The following is a 22,545-nucleotide window of genomic DNA, read 5'->3' as shown; positions in this document are numbered from 1 at the left end:
GAAGTGCCCAGGGTGGGCAGCGCAGGATTCAGGTCTCCCCACCTCCAGATGAGGGGTTAAAAACGCAGAGGAGCTGGAGCGTTTTCCTCCAGTGCTGGATTTTTCTCGGCTGCTTGGCAGTGGAAGCTGTTTCCCACCTGCCCTCCTTCGTTAGGGTTTAATTAACTTCTTTCTTCTCCCAGGCCAGGCCCCCCCAGGCACCGCATCCCAGCGAGATGGGCGCAGCATCCACCAGAGACAGGGGAGCAGCAGGGAAAGGGAACTTTTGGGACACCCTCAGAAAAAGGGGCAGCTCCCCCGGGTTGATTGACGTCCAAACCCAAGAGCAAAACCTGCTTCTGGTTAGGACAAGTGCAAACGAGCTTTAATTCCAGTCTGAAATCATTAAAGCCAAGCCCTAGCAGCTCAGCGTAATCCAGATGCCTTTCACCCAGCTCCTGTCCACTTCCCTTAGCGCGGAGCTTTTTCAGTCCTTCCTTCCTATTGTCAAGTGTCTATTTTTAACCCCAAGCATTATTTCTCCCCGCACGGCTTCAGAAACTCTCTGGGGACGGTCTGGACTTGCTGAGCTTGTACATGGCAAAGTGACTCGACTCTCACCTTCAGAAGCACTAGAGAAAGCACGGGAGTCATAAATTTCTCTCCGTTCACATTTTCCTTTCTCTTTCCCACCAAGCTTTGTCAAGGGGCTAAAAGCAGGGGAAATTGCGGAGCCGCAGAACCTGCGCCCATCAGCCGGCACCGCCAGGCGAGCCACTTTGCTCCCTCTTCTTCCCGGCACCTTTATCATCAGGCTGCATTTACCCTCATTCCAGTTAGCCTGAAAAAAAAACAGCATCGATACCAAATTGTCGCTGTAAATCAAGGTCAGAGCCACAGCCTCAGAACAGGTCGTAGGAACGGAGGCTCTTTGCCAGGCGGGGGAAGGAGCGCAGCGGAGCCCGATGGATGCGCAGGGACAGGCGTGCGAGGGGGAAGGCTGCGAGCAGCGCCCCGCTCCTCCCTTTCACCCGACAGCCCCGGTGCTGCACGGCAGTAATTAACGGGGAGGTCAGCAGCCAAGCAGTTTCGGAACCTCTACCTTGAGGAAAGTTTATCAAAACAAGGCTCCATCCGTGAGGCGACGCCACCTCCTTTGAGTAATTCATGAAGTGCTTCGAGCCCGGCGCTGGGAGATAAGCCCGCGTCCCGCCGCAGCAGCACCTTTGCACTGCATTAGCCAGCTGTTTACGTTACTTGGCATTAAGAACCAATAAATAATCATTAATACTGCTGCTAGCGCCGATGCTCCGCGCACGAAAGCCCGGATGCCAAAAAGCACAGCCTCTGCGGCACAAACAGCCCGAGGCAGCGGGAGCCACAGGGCCACGGGAGGAAAGGAGAGGAGAGGAGAGGAGGGCAGGCTGCTTCGGAGCTCGGCCCGCGGAGCACAATGGAGCGAGCGCTGCCAATTCTGCATTTCATCACGAGTCCCACCGCGCTCGACATTTTTCAGAAAGCCCCAGCTCGGGGGCTCATGTAACCGGCAGGGGCTCAGCTGCAGCCCGCCAGCCGCCCCGCTCCCACCAAAGCGCGGCGATGCCCCGGCCGCCAGCGCCGCGGGGGGACCCGGAGCCACCCCGACATGATTCATTTCGGCTCATTTGAGATCTCTCGGGCCGGCCCCAGCTTTTGGCTGAGTCCTCGGCTGCGCTTGGCGAGGCTGGCAGGGAGGAACACACACGGCACCGGTGTCCCGGCCAGGGGAGGGAGCATCTGGAAGCAATTAGCCCACCACTTCACTATCTGTCACCCTCTCTCAAGACTTGTGTAAGGAAACCATTCGTGCTATCAACAGATCTCTTTATCTTCCATAAACGGGGAGCGCGATTCCCCTGCGCCCCTGTAAGACATCAGCTTCCCAAATGGGGGTGCAGGGGGACCCCTCCCGCAGGGCGCAGGACGCGGGGGTGACCCCAGCAGGAGAACAGCTCCTGCCACGGGGAAATGGGAGCTCCTCAGCTCTGCCTGTGCTACGTTATGAAGCCACAGCACGCCCATGCCCTGCTTGCAAGCCCCACATCCTACAAAGTCGAACTGCTTTGTGAGCATGGATTAACTCCGGCAGCTCCGCAGCAGGGCCTGCGCACCTCCACCCCCAACCCCGGCACCTCCACGCTCAGAATGGAGAAACACGGCAGGGACAAAGGGCTGCTCCTGGGACAGCCAGCCCTCACCCGCCACCAAACGCCCCATTTCCCTGCTGCTCACACCGGCACCCCCAGCACCGATGGGTGCCCCGCTCCGAAACGAGGAGGAACGGAGCGAGGAGCGCTGCGGTGCGGGGACGTCCCCCCCCAAACCAAGGTGGGCACAGCCCCGCTGCCGGACAGGGGGCACCCAGCACCCGTCTGTGTTCGGAGCACAACAAAGGGAGGCGGTTTTGGAAAACTTTCGTGCCTCTCCTGGATGTTATGAAACCGGTGAAGGAGCATGAAACTGCCTGCCGTGGGTGGGAACACCCTGGGCTATATGAACAGTGCTCCAGGATTCCTGCGCTGTATGGGAAAGCACGCTGCTCTCCCCCACCCTACACACACCCTGGCAGGAGGTTTTTTATTATTTTTTCCTGAGAGAGATGGGATAAGCATAAACAACCCCACCAGCCCTACACGCAGGGGGTAATTAGGGAAGCAGCTCCCATCACTAACCAAGTCAGGGCAAAGATCAAAAGCGTAACCAAGCGTTAAACCTCCCTGCCACCTGGAACCTCTCCTCCGGAAGGGACTCACATGGGCCCCCCCCCTCTCTTTCTGTCCCCCCACATGCCACCAAGCCCCCCGACCCCGGGGAGCAGTGCAGGGCCAATCCCTGCCACATGGGACTGGCACCAGGGCTGGTCCCTGGCAGGGCTCAGGGCACCGGCTGCCCCCACCGCTGCCCCCGGTGCCGTTCCCTACCCATCCCTTTGGGACCAAAGTCTAATTTCACAAGGGCGCACACAAAGGAGCGGCCCTGGAGCTGTTTCCTTGGTTGATCCGGGGAGGAAAAAATCCCAGAGCCCAGGTGGGCAGGCTGCCTCGTGCACCGGGGTGCTGGGTGCCACCCCAAGCACCCGCAGCCACCGACGCTGCCGGGGTTGTGCCCCTCTCCTTGCCTTCACCACCGCCACAGGGGTGGCTCCAGCATGCCACAGCTTTCCTCCGTCCCCTATCCTTACCGATGAGCTTTTGTTTAAATCTGGGAGAGCAAAAAGAACAAATAAAACCAGTTACCCAACTGCAGCAACAGCAGTGCCCTCGCAGGAGCTTCGGGCACACCCCCATGCTGGTGCAGGAGCGAGCACCCATGCTCCAGAGGGGCGGGAGACGGCTTGGTGCACGATGCCAGCTCCTGTCCTTGCCTCTTCCAGCCCTGACCCTGCCACCTGGCCACGCTGTCACTGTCCCCAAGCCCAGCAATTAGCCACAGCTGGAGTGGGGAGCATGGGGGGGGGGCACGGCGCGGGCACACACGCCGCTCCGGACACGCAGGCAGGGGCGCGCACCCAGGACGTGTCTCCGCAGAGTTTACACCGAGCAAGAATAATCCAAGCTCAAAAACAAACACAGCTGAAGGGGAAATTCCAGCCGCCTTCAGCTCTTCGCACCTCCGAGCCGCTTCCTGAAACTTTAAGCCAAGCAGGCCCCCGCTCTCCCCGGCCAGGACGGGGCTTCGGGCACCGCAGCGACGTGGGGCACACAGCTCCGAGCCCCCGCTGCCCACAGCGCCGGGGGGCCCTGCCCCACCTCGCAGCAGAGCATCTCCTCCTCCTGCTGCCGCGAGGGAAGCTGGAACAATGTGGCACGCTGCTGCCAGCCCCGGAGGGGACAGCCCGTGCCGCACGGCTGCCGCAGGACAATGCAGGGGGCAGACAGCTGCGGGGGGAACACAGCGAGCGCGGAGCCGAGCCCAGAGCCGAGCCCCCAGCCCCTGCTCCACACAAGCAAGATGCAGCGCCCCGTCTCACCGGGCCAGCAGGGCTGCCAGAAACCCCCTGCCCACCACAGCACTTCCCAGACCCCAGGCCACGCAGCAGAAGCATGGGTTGGACCTGTGCTTGCTCAGGGTTCGAGTCAGCAGCACGAGCTCACCGCGCTCTGGCCCCCAAGCTTCCCCCAGGAGAGGGGCCGCTCGCTGATGCATCAGCCAGGCCTTCCCCTCCCACCTCAGGACAGGTTTCTTTTTCATGTTTTCTTAAAAAATTTCCTTATTCTGAAATAATTGACTAATTGGCCAAGCCCCAGTTCTGCGCTCGGAGTGAATTCCAGGCTCGCTCTTGCATGAAGTGTTTATTAAATACATCAGAGCGGGAGATTAGGATAAATCACAACACCGGGCAAGCCAGAGGAACCGGGCGGTGCCCGCGCGGGGAGGCAGCGCCAGGTGGAAATTTCCCATCGCGCCCAGAGGGAGGAAGCCCAGAATTAATCCCGGCCGGCCCCCGCAGCGCTCCCCAGCCCCGGCGGGCCGTGAGTCAGCCGGGCCGGCACGCTGCGGGCCCCCACGGCACACCGGGACACCGCCGCTGCTGCCCCCAGCCCTGCCCACGGCGGGCCAAATCGCCCTCCCTGCGCCGAGGGCTGCCCCCCTCCCTTTAATCCCCAGCGCCAAAGCAGAGCCCTTGTAGGGGAAAGTGTAACGCAATACCTGGAAAATTTCTCCCACCCGCTCTTCGCTGCCGGCTGCCAAATTTAAAACATATTTGCTGCTCCGCGCCGAAGAAATGTAACCTGCTGCTTAATTCCAGCGCATCGATTCTTTGGGGGCAGCGAAAAAATGCGCGCGGCCGTGCGTGGCTCCTCTCCTTACACACCACAGCCCGGGGGAGGGCTGGGGGGCTCTGCAGGGCCGGCAGCACCGGGCACGGGAGGGGACACGGGTGGCAGCCACCACCTGAGCGCACGGCAGCGGGGCTGCTGGCATCGCCCTGGGCCTGCTGTGCCTGGGGGAGGACGAGGAGCAGCGGCGGCTGAGCCGGAACGCTGCTTGGGGACACGCGGGGGCACCCGGGCAGGCTCATGGCGAGGGCACCGCACCCGCCCCAGGGACACAAGCAGAGAGAACAAGGCTGAGAGCATCCTGGGCTCAGCAGAGCATCTGAAAGAGGTACCACCAGCCCCAAAGCCCTTCAGACACAAAGTGGAAGCCCTTCAGCCACCAGAGGAAGGGACAGGAGCCACCCCAACCGCACAGGAATAGGACCTGTCCTGCGGAGCCCGCTCCAAGGACGGTGGCACCGCTCCTCTCCTCGCCTCACGGCCCTGAGCCCCCTCAGCCCGAGCAGCCCCCAGCCCCTGCCTGCCCCTCCGAGGCTGCAGGAATTTTCCAGAGGGGCTGGGTTTGTAAGCAAAGGCTGCGCGAGTGGAAAAAGGCTGCCGAAGTGCGGGCCGGCCGGGCGGGGGGCTGGGGGAGGGCACAATGTGTTTAGCAGACTGAGCGATCCGACAGGGCCCATTAAAGGAAACAATTTGTAATACAATAATTATTATGTCGTTTCTCTGGACTCTTTCCTAAGCCTCTCTTTAAACAGTTAGAGGCTTGACGGGCCTGTATAAAACAGACATGATCTGTGGGGCTGAGGATGCTGAAGTGCCCGCGTGTGTCGAGGCGGCGCGGGGGGCGGTGGGCGCACGGGGATCCTGCGACCGCCGGACCCGCTGCGGCCACGGCCCCCGTGGAGCCGAGCCCCCGGCATCCTCCAGGCAGGGAGAAACCATCCGGCAGGGAGAAACCATCCCTGTGCCACGCTGGGCACGGAGCCGTGGCCGCCACAGCCCCTGGCAGCACGGCCGGGACCCCCAGCTCCCCCGGCTCACGCTGGCTCCGCTTTTATGCTCTGAAGTCCTCGGCCGCACATCTGAAGAAAGCAGCGGTAGCGAACAAGAGAGCGAGAGAAGGGGAGAGCAAGCAACACAAATCCCCGGGATAATGAGCCCGGAGGAGGGAGACGGTGGGCTCTGTCTGAGAAGGGAGCCGTGCTTTTATTGGAGAGGCCTAAAAGGGCCATAAATCCTCAGATTCAAAGGCGAGCTCGAGCTCTTTCAAGTCTGAGGAAGGCCTGGGATGTGTCAGCCGGGAGGACTAACCGCACCGCGTCCCCTGCTGAAGTGGCCTCTTCAGCAAAGCTGTTCTGCAGCTCGGGATATTACACCCAGATCCTTTCCATATGCCGCCCGGGCTGCTGCAGCAGGCTGTGCCGGCAGCCCCCCCGCCTGCCCGTGGCCCCCTCCCGGCACCACCGGGGCAGCCCCGGCCCCGCTGCCACCCACCCAAACCCCGCGCACCGGAGGCACCCGCACGCGTCACCCCTTTCCGAGGGGGATGGCCGCGAGCTGCGCGTCCCCTCCAAGCCAGGTGGGGAAGGGGCTGGATTCCCGGGGGGGCCCCCAGACCTCCCCCTCGCGTTCGGCCGCGTTACTACAGCGAGGCCAGACAAAGGAACCCGGAGCACCCGGAGCACCCGCCGGCCGCTCGGCACCCCGGCGCGCAGCAGGAGCCCACCGCGGCGCCAACGCGGGCGGCACGGGGAAGGGGGCAGCGAGCCCTCGCCTCGCCTCTGCCACCGAGCTGCGTGCGGTGTGTGCGGTGCTGCAGCCGCCCCAAAGCCTCAGCAGGAAGGAAAATGCGCCCGCATTCGGAGCTGTGTTAGCGGTGTGTTCGTGCCCAAAAGCGGCACGAGCGCGCGGTGCTTGCCCGCGGCACGCACCCGGTGTCGCGCACCAAAAGCCAAGCCCCTGCTAGCAGTGGGGTGGCTGCTGCACAGCACAGGGAAAGGGAGGGCACTGCTGTCCCCTCGCTGCTCAGGAGGGACACAGGGCTCGGGAGCCCCCAACCCAGCCACCAAGACCCCTGTCCCCAGGGATGACGCCTCTCCGGGTGCAGACAGGGATCAGGACGGTGCTTCCTAACCCCCCGCCTTCCCAACCATCCGCCTAAGGCCAGGCCCAGGGTGGGGACACGAGGAGCACCCCTCGGACACCACCCTGCGAGCACCAGCGAGCTGCCCACAGGAGCTGGGCTAACAGCGAGGCTCTGGGCACTGCCCGGCCCCTCCTGGGGTACAGCACCCCCAGTTACAGCGGGTACCACCACACACCGAGCAGGATGGAAGGCGTTTGCTGCTCTGCACAGAGCCAGGAAAAGCCCTCCCGCAGCCCTGCCACCATGCCCGGCGTGGGGCTGTCCCCGAGCACCACCGTGCCCTGCTGGACACCGGTCCTGGCACCCAGCCCCGAGCTGTCTGGAGGGCAGCGAGGGAAGTTCACCCACGGACACGTCCAGGGCCCGGCCTCTCCTTCGCTCACTCCAGAACGTCACAACGCTAACAAAACCACAGAGGCTGAACTTCAGATCCAGGAAAAACAGGAAAGGACAACTTAGACTTGGGGGAAAAAGGCATCCAGGGGGCGTGCCACCAGCCCCTCACCTGCTGCGCTGCCACCCCGTGCCTCCCCACCTCTCCCTGAGCGCAGCCCAGGCCCCCTCACCTGCCCCCTTCCCCAGCAGCCAAACCCACGCCACCACCAGCACGGGCAAACCCCCAAAAAACTGCCCCTCGCTGCGGGGTGGGCAGTGAGCAGAGCCCAGGGTGCCCCCCAGGCACCTGCCTGCACCACGCACCCCTCACAACGCACCCGCCCAGCCCAGAGCCCAGCATCGGCACCCTCCAAGCAGGGACAGGGCCCTGCTGCTCCAGTACAGCTACTGGCAGAGCACTGGTGCCAAACTGGGACAGCACAGGGCAGGAAAAGCCTCCTCGGAGGATGCTTGGTGTGCTGCCCAGGCTCAGCCCCACAGCCTCCGAGAGCAGGAGGGGTGGCACCAGCCCGGCACAACGAGACACCTCCTGCTCCCCGGGGGACGCTGAAGAGGCGCCTTCCCTGTTACAGCAACCACCCCGAAGCAGGGAACGGGAAGGGAAATGCAAAAAGCAGCAGAAAGCAGCAAAAAGGAGCCCGGCTCTCCACAGCCCAGCACAACAAAAGCCCCGCACCAGCGCCACATTCCTGCCCAGATGTGACGCCGCGATAGCGCCGAGCCCGGAGTCCTCCTCCTGCTCTCCTGATACAAGCAATCATTAATTAGACACAGAATGGATTTCAGCTTTGTTTCTCCCCACCCTGTTTCGGCTGCCAGACTCCAAGTAGCATGTGCTACTGATCGCTACAAGATGTTTTCCCACCGGACTCCGGCGCTCCTCGGGCAGATCGGCTTCCGAGCAGCGATGCCGCTGCTGCTGCGACGAGGGGGTGCCGCCAGCGGGACGGAGCCAGGCAGCGGGGCCACGGGGCCAGGGATCCCACACAGAACTCGGGGTCAGTCCCTCTGGCCAGCCACCAGTTCCCGGGGAACACCTCTCATTGTGTGCCCTGCGCGGCTCCAGCACCCTCTGCGCCCCCAAGGGTGGCTCAGAGGGGCCCCCTGCCCCACAGCAAACCTGTGCCGAGGTGAGGACGTGGCCACGGCACACCTCTGCTGCCCACAGCTTTTTTGGGAAGGGGACCCACGGGCAGCTTGCAGCTAGGAGACACTGACGCCAGGCCCAGGAGCAGCCTGCCCGAGCCCCGAGCAGGAGCCATACAAAAGCCCCAGCTCTGTCGCCGCTCCCGACACAGCTCCAAGGAACTGCAGCAGCTGTTTTGCTCTGGAGAAAGCTCCAGCTCCTTTTACAATCAATCAGCCACCCCATCACGGCTCTTTTTTGCCTTTTAAAGGAAGCAGTTAAAACCATTTTATAGAATCCAGTGGTATTTACCCAGCTACTGCAATAGCCGCAGCTCGGCATTCACTTTTTTTTTTTTTTCTTTTTTAATTTAAGTTAATGAAGCCATTCCCGAGAGACACACAGGCAGCCCCGGGTGCCCCTTTCCCCCGGGGGGAGCAGAAGGGGAGCTGCGCCCCGAGGACCCTGACAGCAGCACCCAGGGCTGCGCTCCCACCGCGACCTCCTGGCACGCTCGGAAGGGGGCTCCTTCTTTCCAGAGGGAAACATGAACCCGGATTCAGACTGTCCGGGCTTGCTTAATCCAAACCAGTCCTCGGAGATTAGGCAAAGCCCCTCGGATGCAGCAGGCGAAGGTGCACGCACGCCATAAGATCGCTTACGCGGCCATCTGGATGCCCCGGACCCCACGAGCCAGGGGCCGCAGCCACAGCACCCGGCCCCGTGCTCCCCTCAAGGACGACGTCCCCAGCGGCCCCACGAGCCAAACATGTTTTTTAATTAAAAATAAGCAGCGTGTTTTCAATATTTCCCAACTCCTTAGACTGCGGAGCGCCTCATGCGCCCACTAGTACGGTAATTAAATTACATCTGCTCCGACAAGTGTTAGCCCACTGATGCAAAGCTCCAGGCCAACTCTTCCCATCGAAAACAGCTTTCCCGCAAGCACTTTGTCCCTCATAAAAGGCATTAAAAAAAGCAAAGATACACCAGGCTTCAAACTCAATGCTCACAGAATTCAATAGGACACCATAATGTCATTAAAGACAGAATAAAAATACCACAAAGGATTAGACTTTTGTCTGCGTCTGGATTTTTTTTTTTCCCCTCCCCACCCCGCTTACTTTTTCATTTTTTAAATGCATTTGTTTTGTTTTTAGAAAGTTGCTCGATGGCTCCACGGAGCTAGCAAGTGAGCAGATCTGAGTAAAATTTATTTGAGAGAAAGAGAGAAAAGCAGAGCCGCAATGACCGATTCTTAAAAGCTCCATGGATGATGTGTCCCATTTCCCCCACCTCCTTATTAAAATGCTTTCTGGAAAGGCGAATTCCAGCCTGAAATGAATTTTCCAAACCATATTTTATTAGGAATGCTTCCTTTTAACGTTCGGCACAGGAGCCCACCAGGGTCAATATTTCTCCAGAATTACAGTCGGGGGATTTCAGCACAGATTTAGTCAGAATTTCTGTGCAATTCCAGGTTGTTTAACAATAGCGAGCTCCAACCAACAACCCCGAACGCTAACTGCTAAGTAGCAAAAGGGCCGATTAAATCATTGAAACCACACTTCAGCTCCCCCCTCCCATAAACGCAGAGAATGGTTTTCAAAAAGCCCCCTTCAGACATGATGGAATAAAATTAAAACCATATTGGTTCACTGAGACCCCTTAAAGAGGCTCTGCTCACATCCCGAGGAAAGCTCACTCAAAGGGGATCTAATTGAGCCTAAACTTGTCCCAAGCAGAGGTTTGTGAAAATTGTAACCTTTTATCCTGCAAAAGCATTTCTGGGCCTGTTTTTCTTTTCTTTTTTTTCCCCCCTTTAAAGAGGCAGAACCATTCACAACACAAACGCAGTCACGATCCACTTCTGGCTTTTGAGCGAGCACCCAGGAGCAGAAGGAAAGCATTTTCCCCGGCACCGAGTGCAGGACTAAAGATTAAGATATTCCTAACTCGTTTAAGAACGTTAGGAAATTGCTCTCGGTATCAGACGTGTTATCAGTGCCCCTTAATAACAAATATCAGATCAGAAACCTGCCCGTGACACACCGACGGAGTCCCACACTCACGCTTCACAGGAGCAGCAGCCCAGAGAAGAAAAGGGCAGAAAAATATTTTCATTATTTACAGTGACACTATCAAGGCCGAGCGGTCCAGCACGCGACACTTTTTCCTTGTATCTGCTGGAAAATTCCACTTAACGGTGTTATTTTTAAAGGCTTTAGCGCTCTTTACTCTGAAAACAGGCAGGCACCCCGGTGCTGACAAAGGCAGGCTGGGGCTCTCCCCGTGCACCACGAACGGGCTCTGGAGAGCCCAAAGCACCCCGGAGCACACGCAGGGGTTTGGTAATGTGCAGGGCCAGGGAAAGTAATCCCAGCCTAACAAAGAGCGTGGGTTTCCGGCACGGGGCTACTCGCGGCGCACGCTTTCCAGGCCGTTCCTCGGAAACGTGCTCGCTCGATTGTGTTCGCTGGCGAGAGCGGCTCTGAAGAGGTCCTGCCTCATTCCGCACACCCTGCGGAAACCTGAGGAGGAGCACGAAGGCGTTAAGAAGCGAGGAAAAAGAGAGAGGGAGAGGGAAGTTTGAGGGGCAGTGGGTAACGTGGAACAGGAACCAGCCCCAAGACGAGCAAACGCGGACGGAGGGCGCGAGGCACCGCGGCCCAGCCGGAGCTCCAGACGCAGCGGGCGGGTGAGGAACCAAGGCCCCACGGCAGGCACCACCGCCCCGCCACCTCCGCTCGCCTCCACCGCCTCGCCTTCCTCGCCAGGCACGGTATTCACTAGGACACCCTGCACAGAACCCATCCCGTTCAGGCCACGGCACTCCAAGAGCCATTTCTGGGCAGCTGCGCTGCCATTTCAGGCACTTCCACCTCCTCCTGCCACCACCGTGGGGACAAACCAGGCGGTGTCCCCATGGGTAGGTGCCCCCAGACCGAGCCACACAGCCCCACGCTGGAGCAAGCATGACGCCCCACAACTGCCCGCATTTACGGCCAGGGCTCTGGGCGCAGCCACGCTGAAAACCCAGAGAAAACTCAAGGAATGGACGGGTCACCGACTGCCACCCTGCCACGGGGACATCCACAAGGCCACCAGGCCCAGGGCTTCACACAAGGACAGCGGTGGGCAGCTCGCAGGCCCCTGCGGAGGGATTGGAAAAGTTCCCCCCGCACCCAGCCCCAAGCAGAGCCGCGCTGCGCACCAGCAGGGTCGTTACTGCCATGGACGCCTCCCAACTTTCCAGGCCTTGACAATTTAATAAACGCAAACGCCAATAAACCAGGTTCACTCGAGCAGGGGCAAGCTTCCCAGCTGCACACCAGGATCCCCAACCTCTGGGCTCCACCGTGCCAAGGAGCCCCGGGAATCCTCGCCCTGGTCTGGGCACCGGCGACGCCATCGCCAAGCGCACGGCGCGGGGGGAAACAGCCGCCCCTCGCTGCCCGGCTTCACACGCATCTACCTGCACGTTCCTCAAGCTAACACAACAAACTCAAAGAGATTTCTATCTCCCACTGCCCCTTTTGAAATAAAAAGGTGGCGGTTTCTGGAACCAATTTGCTTTTTCCTCGCTCCCCGCCCCCCCGGCCCTTCGTGCTGACATAGCAGACTTATAAACACAAAAGATCAATTCCTACGGGTAAAAGTTCCTTTGCTTTTTGCTTCGAGCTAACAGAGAAATCTTCAAAAGGGAGGAAAAAAAAAATCCAAGTAGGAGAATTTACTTATTGCAGTTCTTAAAACCACCAGAGATCTCTTCCCAGCTTTTCCAACACGCCGAATTCAGGAGTTTATGCGCAGTGAAGTTGCCCCCCACACACACACCCAAAAAAAGATAAATGTTTGGTTTTCGCTTAAGTGTCCAACTGGAGAGGGCTCCCAAACCGTGTCAGTTTTCTCCAACTCTCAAGAACTTTTCTTTTTGTTCTCGAGAAATACGGTGGGGGTGGGAAATCAAGATAAAAAGCTGGATTTTTTTTTTTTTAAACTACGAAGAGAAGGGGCTAAGATAAACAAACAGTCCGCGATTTACAAGATAAAGCCCAGCAAGAGGGCTACCAAAAACATCCTGATATAATCGGTCCCAAAACATCGATAGGTCATTAGTAACCATGTCGAGCGTTTAAACGTCTTTTAAAGCTTTTCCTTACTCTTTATTCCAGGCATGCTGGAAAGGCGACGCTCATTGTCCGCGGTTTTAAGCCCCGAGCGCAGCGGGCAGGGGCTGGGGGAGGCGGCAGCGAGCGCTGGAAGCCCCCCGCGCCCCCCCCTCGCTCCGCCGCCCCCCAAACACAGCCACCACCGGCCGGGGGGCGAGAGAAGCGCCTCTCCCCTCGCCCCCACGCACCTGCTTTTGGGGCCAAAAGCGCCCTTTCCAAGGCTCTGCAGGGCCGCCCGCCCCGACGGGGGGCGGGGGGGGTTGGCTGGGACCCCCCCGGGGCACCGAGCCCTGCCGCCCCCGCCCTGCCGGGCCCCAAAAACCGAGCCCCGCCGCTCTGCCCCCACAGCGGGCAGAGCCCCCCCACGGGCCCCCCCCAAGCTCCGGGGGTGTCCGTGGCCACCAGGCCGGGGGGGGTCCCAGCCCCGCACCTACCGCCCGCCGGCGGCATTCCGCAGCTGCCTATTTATAACAGGGGAGCCACGGGGAGGGAGGAGGAAAAAAAAAAAAAAAAAAAAAGAAAAGAAATAGCAGGCAGCCGAATATAGCCGCAGCCTTCGGCACACCGAAACGCGAGCGCGGAGCCGAGCCCGGGGTGGGAAGGGGGCGGCGAAGGAGCCGGCGGCGGTCCCCTGCCGGCGCCGAGCGGGTGCGGAGCGGGTGCGGGGCGCGGCGGCTGCAGGCGAGGAGCGGCGGCTGCGGGACGCTCTCGGGGCCGCCGGGCTGCCTCCAGGCGGGACGCGACACGCTCCCCAGATTCCGGACAAAAAAAAAAAAAAGAAGAAGAAGAAAAAAAGAGAAAAAAAAAGAAAAAAAAGCCACCAGACGCTGGGGCAGCAGCCAGGCGTGCTGCGCGGCTGGGAACGAGCAAACCAGCAGCGGCTCGAGCTCTGCGCTGGTGCAGCGCTCCGCGGGCTCTGTATTCCAAGCGGGGATTTTTCTATTTCTCGCCGTCCGTAGAAAGCCGCCGCCAGCTCCCGGGCGGCTCCGGCGTCCGAGGCGCGGCCGGCGGCAGGTCCGCACGCAGCGGGCGCTCTTCGCGGCTCCCCCGGCCGCTCCGCTTCCGAGGCCAGAGAGCGCGGGGCGAGATTTTCTAAATACACATACAATTTTTTTTTTTTTTTTTCCTCTCGCTTCGCCTCGTTTTGGTTTTTTTTTTTTGTTTTTTTTTTTTTTTTTTTATTTCGCCACCGGGGGAGGGCGAGGCGGGCGCCCCCCCGCACCCCCCGCGCCCCCGTGCCGCACGTACTTGGGGTTGCCGGCGCTCCAGGAGACGGGCTCCAGGCTCTTGGCGAGCGGCGCGGCCAGGCGGCACAGGGCGAGCAGCACGCCCAGCAGCCACCGCCCGCCGCGGGGCCGCGCCATCGTCCCTCGGCGGCGGGACGGCACCGGGCGTCAGGCGCCCATGCCGCGGGGGCGGCTCCGCTCCTCAGCCCCGCATCGGCGCCGCGCCGCCCGCGGGCAGCGCCCCGACGGCGGCTCCGCTCCTCCGCGCTCCGTGCCGGCCCGGCCCCGCCGTCTCTCCGTGCCGTCCCCTCCGGCGTCCCGGCTCGCACAGCGCCGCCGCCCGCCCGCGCCGCCCCTCTACTCCCCCCGGCAGGCAGCGGCGCGGCCAACCCGAGGCGGCGCGGCCAATCGCCGAGCGCCCCGACGGGGCCTTCGAGCCGCCGGCACGCCCCTCCCCGCCCCCGCCGTCGGTTCTTAAAGCGATCGGGCCCTCGCGGCTCCCCCCCCGCCCCTCCACCAAGCGGGCGGGGCGGGGGGACGGGGACGGGGCCGGGCCGTCGGGGCGCCGCCGCCCGGCGGCGCCCCGACGGCCCGGCCCCGGCCCCGGCCCCCCGCCCCGCCCCCGGGCTCAGCCGCGGTCCAATGGCGCCCCCTGGCGGCCGCGCACCGCACGCTGATTGGCCCGAGTGGCGCGCCGAGATTTGCCGGCCTTTCCCACGCCCCTGCGGACGGAGCCGACACCGGGCGGGGAGCGCTCAGCTCGGACCGGGATGGGGGGGGCGGGGGGGGACGGGAATTTTGGGGAGTTGCCCCCAAAATGAGGAGGTGCCCACCCAAGTGAGGAGTTGATCCCCCAAATGAGGAGGTGCCCCCAAATTGAGGAGGTGCCCCCACAATTGAGGAGTCGTCCCCAAAATGCTGAATTGCCCCAAAAGGAGGAATTGCCCCCAAAATGAGGAATTGCCCCCAAAATGAGGAGGTGCCCACCCAAGTGAGGAGTTGATCCCCCAAATGAGGAGGTGCCCCCAAATTGAGGAGGTGCCCCCACAATTGAGGAGTCGTCCCCAAAATGCTGAATTGCCCCAAAAGGAGGAATTGCCCCCAAAATGAGGAGGTGCCCACCCAAGTGAGGAGTTGCCCCCAAATTGAGGAGTTGCCCCCAAAATGCTGAATTGCCCCAAAAGAAGGAATGGCCCCCAAAATGAAAAGGTCCCCCCAAAATGAGGAATTGCCCCAAAATGCTGAATTGCCTGCAAAAGGAGGAATTGATCTCAAAATGAGGAATTGCCCCAAAATGCAGAATTGCCCCCAAAAGGAGGAATTGCCCCAAAAGGAGGAGGTCCCCCAAAAATGCAGAATCGCCTCCAAATTGTGGACTTGATCCCAAAATACAGAATTGCCACAAAATGAGGAATTCACCCAAAATGAGGAGGCCCCCCCCAAAATGAGGAATTGATCCCAAAATGAAGAATTGCCCCCAAAATGCGGAATTGTCCCATAATGTGGAGTTCCCCACAGAATGCGGAATTGATCCCAAAATGCAGAATTGATCCCAGAATGTGGAATTCTACCCAAATGCAGAATTGCCTCCAAAACTCGGAACAGCCCCAAAATGAGGAATCGACCACTAAATGCGGAGTTCCCCCCAAAATGCGTAATTGCCCCAAAATGAGGAATTGCCCCCAAAATGAAGAACTGCCCCAATATACAGAATTGCCCCCAAATGCGGAACGCGCTGCCTGTGCAACAAGAGGTTTGTCTGCGCAGAGAGAATTCAGCAGCCTGATCTCCCTGTCTGACTGCTCTTCTTTCTCCTTTGTTCCACACTTCCTAAGCCTCAGGGTTGCGTTTTAGCTGTGTCTCGAGGTGTGAGGTGACTTCATCAACGAGAAATCAGAAAGGAACTCGCATTGGGAGGGTGGACCAGATGGTCTTGGAGGTCTTCTCCAGCCTTAACAAGTCAATGTTCATAAACGCACCTGGGATTGAACGTGAGGCTCCTCGCCACAGTCAGTTTACATTCTACTCCAAACATCCTTTAAAAACTCCAAGGTTGCATCATTTTCTATTAACACAACTTAAAAACCCCTTGGTTCACAACAACCTCAAATGCACTCAACCCCATTACTTGTTTCTCATTTGGCTACTTGCGCGTTTTTTTCCTCTGGCGCCTCACATGGCACAATGTTGCCATCAGATTTGGATTGAGCTTTATTAGGTTTCTGTGTTTAAAAAGAAATTAAAATCTGGAATGAAATGTGTTGTTAAATTGAAGCTGTGCAGATGCTTTCCTGAAAGCACGAGTCTGCAGCACGGCCTTGTCCGAGCCGTTCCCTGGCTGCTTAAATTAGGTTATGCCGGGCATTTTACAGAGAGTTAGAGTCCTGAAGACAATGTCAGTTTGATTTAGGCTAAATGAATGAGCCTATCAATTGCTTTTCCAATGACACCTTAATTCAAATGAGACAAAAAACCTCGAGGACGGAGGAAAAAAATATTTTCATTTTAGGTGGGAGGATTTAGAGCCTACCATAATGAATTATATTGCAACAACGGTAATTATTCCAAGCAGGCTGGCTGGGGAATTGAGAACCACAGTAGAGCTTCGGTGACTTCCCTCCTGCGCCTCCCATCGCCGCTTCCCGTGGGGAAGCCAAGCACCAGGCGGGGAGCTGGCAGGGCCCGGGGGGGGCGGTGGCACAGGGCGCTGCAGCCCCCATGCCCCCCGGCCCGGCCAGCTGGCGGGCACCCCTGGGCGCCCCTGCCCAATAATCTCTGCAAATGACATCACGATTAGTTGCCATGGCGACGCCTGCTCTCACAGCACTCCGGCTCAGGTGGGAGATGGGGAGCCGAGGAATTTAGAAGCTGGAGGACTGGAGGACGACGTTTCCACGCCTCCCTCGTGCCAACGGGACCGTGGTGGATGAGGAGGGGACGAGGCAGAACAGCTTGGGGACCTCCTCATCCCCTGCACTGGGCTCTGGCACCCACCACCCTCCTGGAGCCCTTCAGCCACACACACGGGGTCTGGCACAGCACCCACACCACGGTGCCACCGCCGTGCCCCCCCGGCCAACAGCTCTGGCAGTGCCCCCAGGTGCACACCTGTAGCGCACAAAGGCGCTTTGCATTCGGCATTTCACGCGGGTTGTCTCACGGGAAACAAGGCACGGGGGCTGTTTGCAAACAACCCTCTGCATCTCCGAGGTCTTCGCCACCTCAGAGCAGACCAGCGGGGACCAGTTTGGTGCTAACCAATGTCGGCGCATCCTGAGAATGGGGAAAACAAAGCCCTGCAAGTGGGGCGAGTGCCCCGAGCAGCGCAAGCGCCGGCTGTTGTGGGTACTCTTTACAAGTTTAAGATAGGCAATGTCAACAACAAGCATCCAAAGGTCAGCCAGTGCCTCTTTATCATGGATTAAAATGGTTTGTACATACCTGACACACCAGTATAGCTGTATGCTTAAATGCTGTGCAAATATCCAGTTTAACTTCATGTTTTTATCATTTCTTCCCCTCTTGGAATTTCTCAGTGGACAATGGACATGGGGAAAACCAAATACTTCTGGCATGGGAAAGGCACCGGGGATCAGGGAGAGGTTTTGCTCGTTGCAGGCTGCTGGTGTGGAGGGCTGGATGCCCGGCTGTGAGAGCACCTTTCCAGGGTCACCCTTACCACGGAGGGCTCCCACCCATTAAAGTCCCTCAGACACAAAATCCTGCTTTTCCAACCTGGACCAAGCAAGGAAATTTGTGATGCCAAACAAAGCTGATTCCTCAGAATTAATTGCTGAGAAATGAAGGCCATTAACCCACAAATGGTTCCTAACCTCGTCTGTGCTGGTGACTACTGGCAACCAGTGAAACCAGTGAAATCAGACGGTCACGAGCGGCACAGGCGGCAGGAGGAAGGGCTTGCTATTTTGGAGAGGGTGGAGGCAAGGATTTTTAGCAGTTGCCAGGAAGAACATTAGCTGGGCAGGTGCAGTGGAGGCAACGACACCCCATCCTTCTCCAAAAATCCCAGGCTTTGTGAGCTCTCCTCGTGTTTTGACAAGTAGCAGGGAGCGGGAGAGAAGTTGCCAGGAAGCTGTCGCCTTGCCCATCCCTGCCTGTCTCCCCCAGGAGCAGTGGGAATTCAACTCTCCCTTCCCTTTTTCCTGCCTTTCTGCTACTCCCTGGAGACCCAGAGCTGAATCAAAACTGCGGGGTGAAATGCTGAAACAAAGGAAGAGCTGAAGCCCTGCTGCGCTCACATGGGGAAGGGCAAAAGGGAGAGGGCGTGCATGGAGCGTGTGTGCACAGCGAGTGTGTGCACGGCGAGAGGGTGCACAGCTCGGGCACACCTGCTAGCCAAAATTCGCACACTTTGCCACGGCAGAGAGAGATCAGAAGGCTCACGCTGCGCTGGACCGAGCCCCCCACCTGTCAGAAGGATTCGCATGCCATCCATCAGGGGAAGCAGCGCTTATAAGATCCCATGCCAAGGGCACGTATGCGCACACAAGCATGGGGGGCAAATATAAATACACATGCGGCCCAGGCCCGGGCCCAGCTGTACGAGGCATTCCTCCGTGGCACAGACACACAAACACACACGGAGAGCAGACCCAGAGGCAGGCACGCAGCGGGAGCGCTGCGCCGGGCTGCGCTGCGGATAGAAAGGCGCGACGCGGGGCTTGGCCCGCGCTCCCCTGCTCTGGCAGCGAGGGGCTGCTCTCGCTGCCTTTGATGTCCTGAGCGGGGACAGCTGGCGGGCGTATTGGGTGTCACCGGGTGTCACGAGGAGCGGGGAGCTTCAGCTCCTGCTCTGCAGCTCCCAGGACAGAAACGAGCCGCAGGAGGGCTCCCGTGGGAGCCGAGGGGGCTCCAGCAGGCCTGGCGCTTCTCCAGGGTGGTCGCGCATGGCTGTGGGAGAAGCAAGGGCATCGCCCCTTGGATGTGCTCCGTGCATCCAGGCCTAGGGGTTGCCTTGTGCTGCAGCACCACGTGCACTCGCATGTCTGTGCTTCCTCTGCTCAAGCTCCATGTGCCCCTTCCGACCAGCATCAGCCCACTGCTCTCCCCCTGCACGTGCACTCCAGCCTCTTGGCTTCCATCTCCCCCTCCCTTTAAACCCGATTTTAAACAACGATCCAATTCCTGGGAGGATTCACCCCCGCCTGCCCCTTTTTTATTCCCCAAACGTTTTGTTCTGCAGGGACAAGGCAGGGCACGAGTCACTTTGCCCCCTTGCAGGCACCCACACTCCTGCAGCCTTCCTGCAGCCCACCGCCCCCCCGACTCCCCCTGCCACAGCCTTACCCTGCACAATCACACCCTCATCAAGTAACGATCTGCATCACAAAATGTATTCCACAGCCACTTCATATTTAAATTACCTGAGACATTTTAGAGCGAAAGAGTAATGGGATAAAACAGAGCAAAAGAAAAATTTAGGCTGAACACCAGGAAAAAGTGCTTAGTGCAGAAATCTGTTCGGTTGTGGGATGGCTCCCCCAGGGAAGCCGTTTGGAGTTATTTAAAACTCACCTAAATAAAAAGCGGTAGGGAATAAACTCCGCTTGTCCCAAAGGCATGGCCACGGTGGGACCTGGGAGACTTTCCCCCAAACTGCTTTCTGTGATGAGACATGTGAGATGGGAGCCCTCACGCAGCTGAACCCGTGCGGCACGGTTATCCCAAATGCTTCGCAGTCCACCCGCGGAGACGCACGGCCCCGTCCCTGAGCAGAGCCTTTGCAAACAGAAACCTCCCTGCGGTGTGGGCCCTACTGTCGGTAGCAGGTGAATTGGGGCTGAAATTCGGGGTTAATCCAACCCTCTTCAAGAAAAAAAAGGAAAAAGAAAGAAGTGGATTTTTGAAATACCAGGACACCGGCTGCATGGAGATCTCTGACAAGCCTTGTACCTATTAAATAGCAAACAGCCAGGCAAAACGGGTGCCAGAAAGCTGACATTACCCTGCTAAACCAGAGGATCAAATTCAGAAATGAAGGTGATGTCAAGGATTTTCCTCCGCTGTGATTTATACCATCATTCTGGTGCTCAGGCTCCTGGAAACTTGCACCTTCTGCAGATGTGCCGGCTGATTAAAATGACGCAACTTAGTCGCTAGCTGTGCAATATGATTTAAATTAAAAGCCCATATTCTAACCGAAAATCTGCTGCGACTGCCTGCAGCCTTCTCACCGCCTCCCCTCTTCCTCCCGCATGCGTCCCATCCACACGGGGCGGCAGGTGTGGGCGCTGCAGGAGCCCAGCACAGCCCTTCGCGTGCTCCCTGCTCCAGCACAGTTTTTCCAGCCCTGGGAAAAGGCAGCTCCCACCCGCTGCGGGTGCTGGGCTGGGGGAAAGGCAAGGTGCTGGCCGCAGGCTCTTGAGTTGTTGGGGTAAGGAGCGAGCAGGGGAACGCAGCAGCTCGGGGCGGTTGGGTTCCAGAAGGCACATTTTATGGGGCTGAGCAGTCTGCTGCATAATGGTCTGGGGAAGGAAGTATTAAAATCTTTAACCAGTTTTCAGAGACGTGATAATTAAGGTGTTGTAAGCTACAATTGCCTGGAAGAAAAAGAAAAAAAAAAAAAAAAAGGCAAGGAATACGATTTTTATCACTCCAGAAGTGGCCACTCATGGATTTGAGGTTAAAAAGAAAAAAAAAAAAAAAAAAAAAAAAAAAAAAAAAGGATAAAAAAAAAGAATCCCTGCAAGAAAAAGAAAATGTAAAAAAGGCGCCTGAACAAGGGTCTGGCCAGGGGCTCCGGGGGAAGAATGGTGGCAGAAAGCAGGAGCTCAGTGTGCAGCCGCAGGCACTGGGAAGTCAGGGAACCTGATTCAGGAAAGCACTTAGCATTGTCCCGAGTCCGGTCATTCAGCGCTTTAATCAGGCACTCTAATGGAACTTGAGCACAGGCTTAATGCTTAAGCATCTTCAATAGAGCTGCTCTCTTTCATCGGGACCTCTGGGGAGGAAAGAATATTGGCTTAAATTAATGAGGCCTCAGAAATGGGTGAGAGATGTTGAACTCGGTGCTTTGCCCCCTCTCGGGCGCGGAGTTCAGGCGCAGAAGGCAGCAGCTGCTGTGGGACGGGCAGGAGAAACCTCTGCCACTTCCAGAGCTGGGAGCAGAGCCTGTGGGCTGCTGAGCCTCGGAGGATCTGCAAACGCTGCCCCTCTGCACGGCCAGCCAGCGTCCCCCCGGGACACCGAGGGAAAAGGCTGCCGAGCGCCCAGAAGTCAACCAAACGCGAGCGGAACGAAGCGGGGGCCTGCCAGAAACGGATCGACTTGCCTAAGGATTGATGTCAAGTGGCAGGGAGGTATTTTTAGCTCTTTTTAACAATATCGTAGAAAACGTAAAGGGAATTGTTGGAGATGGCTGGAGCGCGAGCGGCCCTGAGCTGAGCAGCGCCGGGGTGGGGATGGGGGGCGAAGCGAGGAGCTCCCCAGCTGGAACAGAGCGAGGAGGTGGAGCCAGGAGGATCCCGTGGGGTTCTGCAGGGGTCATTCGTTAACATCTTCCTTAATGACCTGGCAGAGCGCGTAAACAGCATGTTAATGATCTGGCAGAGAAGATAAGCAGCTTGTCAATGAAATTCCCGAGGATATGGCGAAGCGAGGGACCGTGCAGCTTTCCACAGTCGGGGCAACATGAAAGGGGCCTAAGTGGCTAGAAATATGCACAGGAAACTTAATGATATTGTTAGGGGAAAAAAAAAAATCTAATCTGATCTATCTGGGGCAAGTGATTAAAAACTTGTCCGGGGTGGGGGAGGCGAGGAGACCGTCACAGCAAGAGCTGGCAGGCGGCAGCTTAGCAAGGGCTGCTGCTGAAGGCTTTAATATGCAGCTATGCCAGAGCTGGCTGCACGAGCTCTTCTCATCTACCTCTCCGAGGGAAAACACAGAGTGCATTTTCAGGTCACTGATCCACCAAAAGAAGGAAAAGCCCCAAAAAGGAGCAGAAGCTGGAGGAATGGTATGTAAGCTGAGATTTTCAAACACATGGATCTGTTTTCTTTGGACTAGTAATAACTAAGGGAAGTCACAACAGCATGCAAATATCCCGCAAGGTTCTAACACCAAAGGAAAGATGATTGAGGGTGGCAGAAGAACAGAAGGCGACCTCAGGCCGTATCCTGCCCGTGGGGAAAAGGCCGGGGGCCTCGAGGCCGTGCTTCACAGCGCAGCAGTGTCGTGCTGGGCACATGGCTGCAGGTGGTGGTGCCCGGGGCTTTGTGCTGAGCTCGGAGCTTGGAGAAGCCCCTGCCCTCGTCCCTGCTGCGTCCTGGCACCACGGCGGGTGCCTGCCATGCATCTGGGAGAGGCTGGCTGGTGTGCACAGCCACGTAGTCACGCTACCTCAGCAGGAGGAGACGGGCTGGGAGGGATGAATTCTTCTCCCCTCTCCCCCTGGGGAACCCCCAGGCAGGCCGGGACGGGGCAGGGTCCCCGCAGCAAGCGCAGCGCACACGTACCCGCACAAGTGCCCCGACCGCCTCGGTGATCTCACGTGCATGAGCTAAGAGCTGGCTGGGTCCTGCCAGGATTTACATGGGAGGCTCCAGAGAGTCTGTGTGTACTCAAAACCCTCCTGCGAGAGCCGCAGCGCTCTCCCCGCGGGGAGGAGGAGCGGGGCTCCCTTTCCTGCTTCCCCACCCTGCGCTGCCAGCTCCGGCTTGCT

The 22,545-nt window shown here is 58.7% G+C and overlaps 1 protein-coding gene across 2 annotated transcripts in view; it reads right to left on the bottom strand.

Annotated features, from left to right (window-relative positions):
• Window positions 1-14,203, bottom strand: part of EFNB1 (ephrin B1) — a 52,373-nt gene extending 38,170 nt beyond the window's left edge. Inside the window, exon 1 of one of the 2 annotated variants that reach the window (XM_032196217.1) lies at window positions 13,885-14,203. In XM_032196217.1, coding sequence (XP_032052108.1) covers window positions 13,885-14,000 — 116 coding nt within the window. In that variant the 5' untranslated portion in view covers window positions 14,001-14,203. Of the gene's footprint in view, window positions 1-600; window positions 670-13,884 lie in introns of those variants that run through there. The other variant, XM_032196218.1, reaches the window with a different exon arrangement.
• Between the last annotated feature and the right edge of the window lie 8,342 nt (window positions 14,204-22,545).

The sequence above is a fragment of the Aythya fuligula genome, chromosome 13, assembly GCF_009819795.1.
Source record: "Aythya fuligula isolate bAytFul2 chromosome 13, bAytFul2.pri, whole genome shotgun sequence".
NCBI lineage: Eukaryota > Metazoa > Chordata > Aves > Anseriformes > Anatidae > Aythya > Aythya fuligula.
The sequence above is the reverse complement of the archived record's forward strand: the minus strand, read 5'-3'. Positions and strand labels throughout refer to the sequence as shown.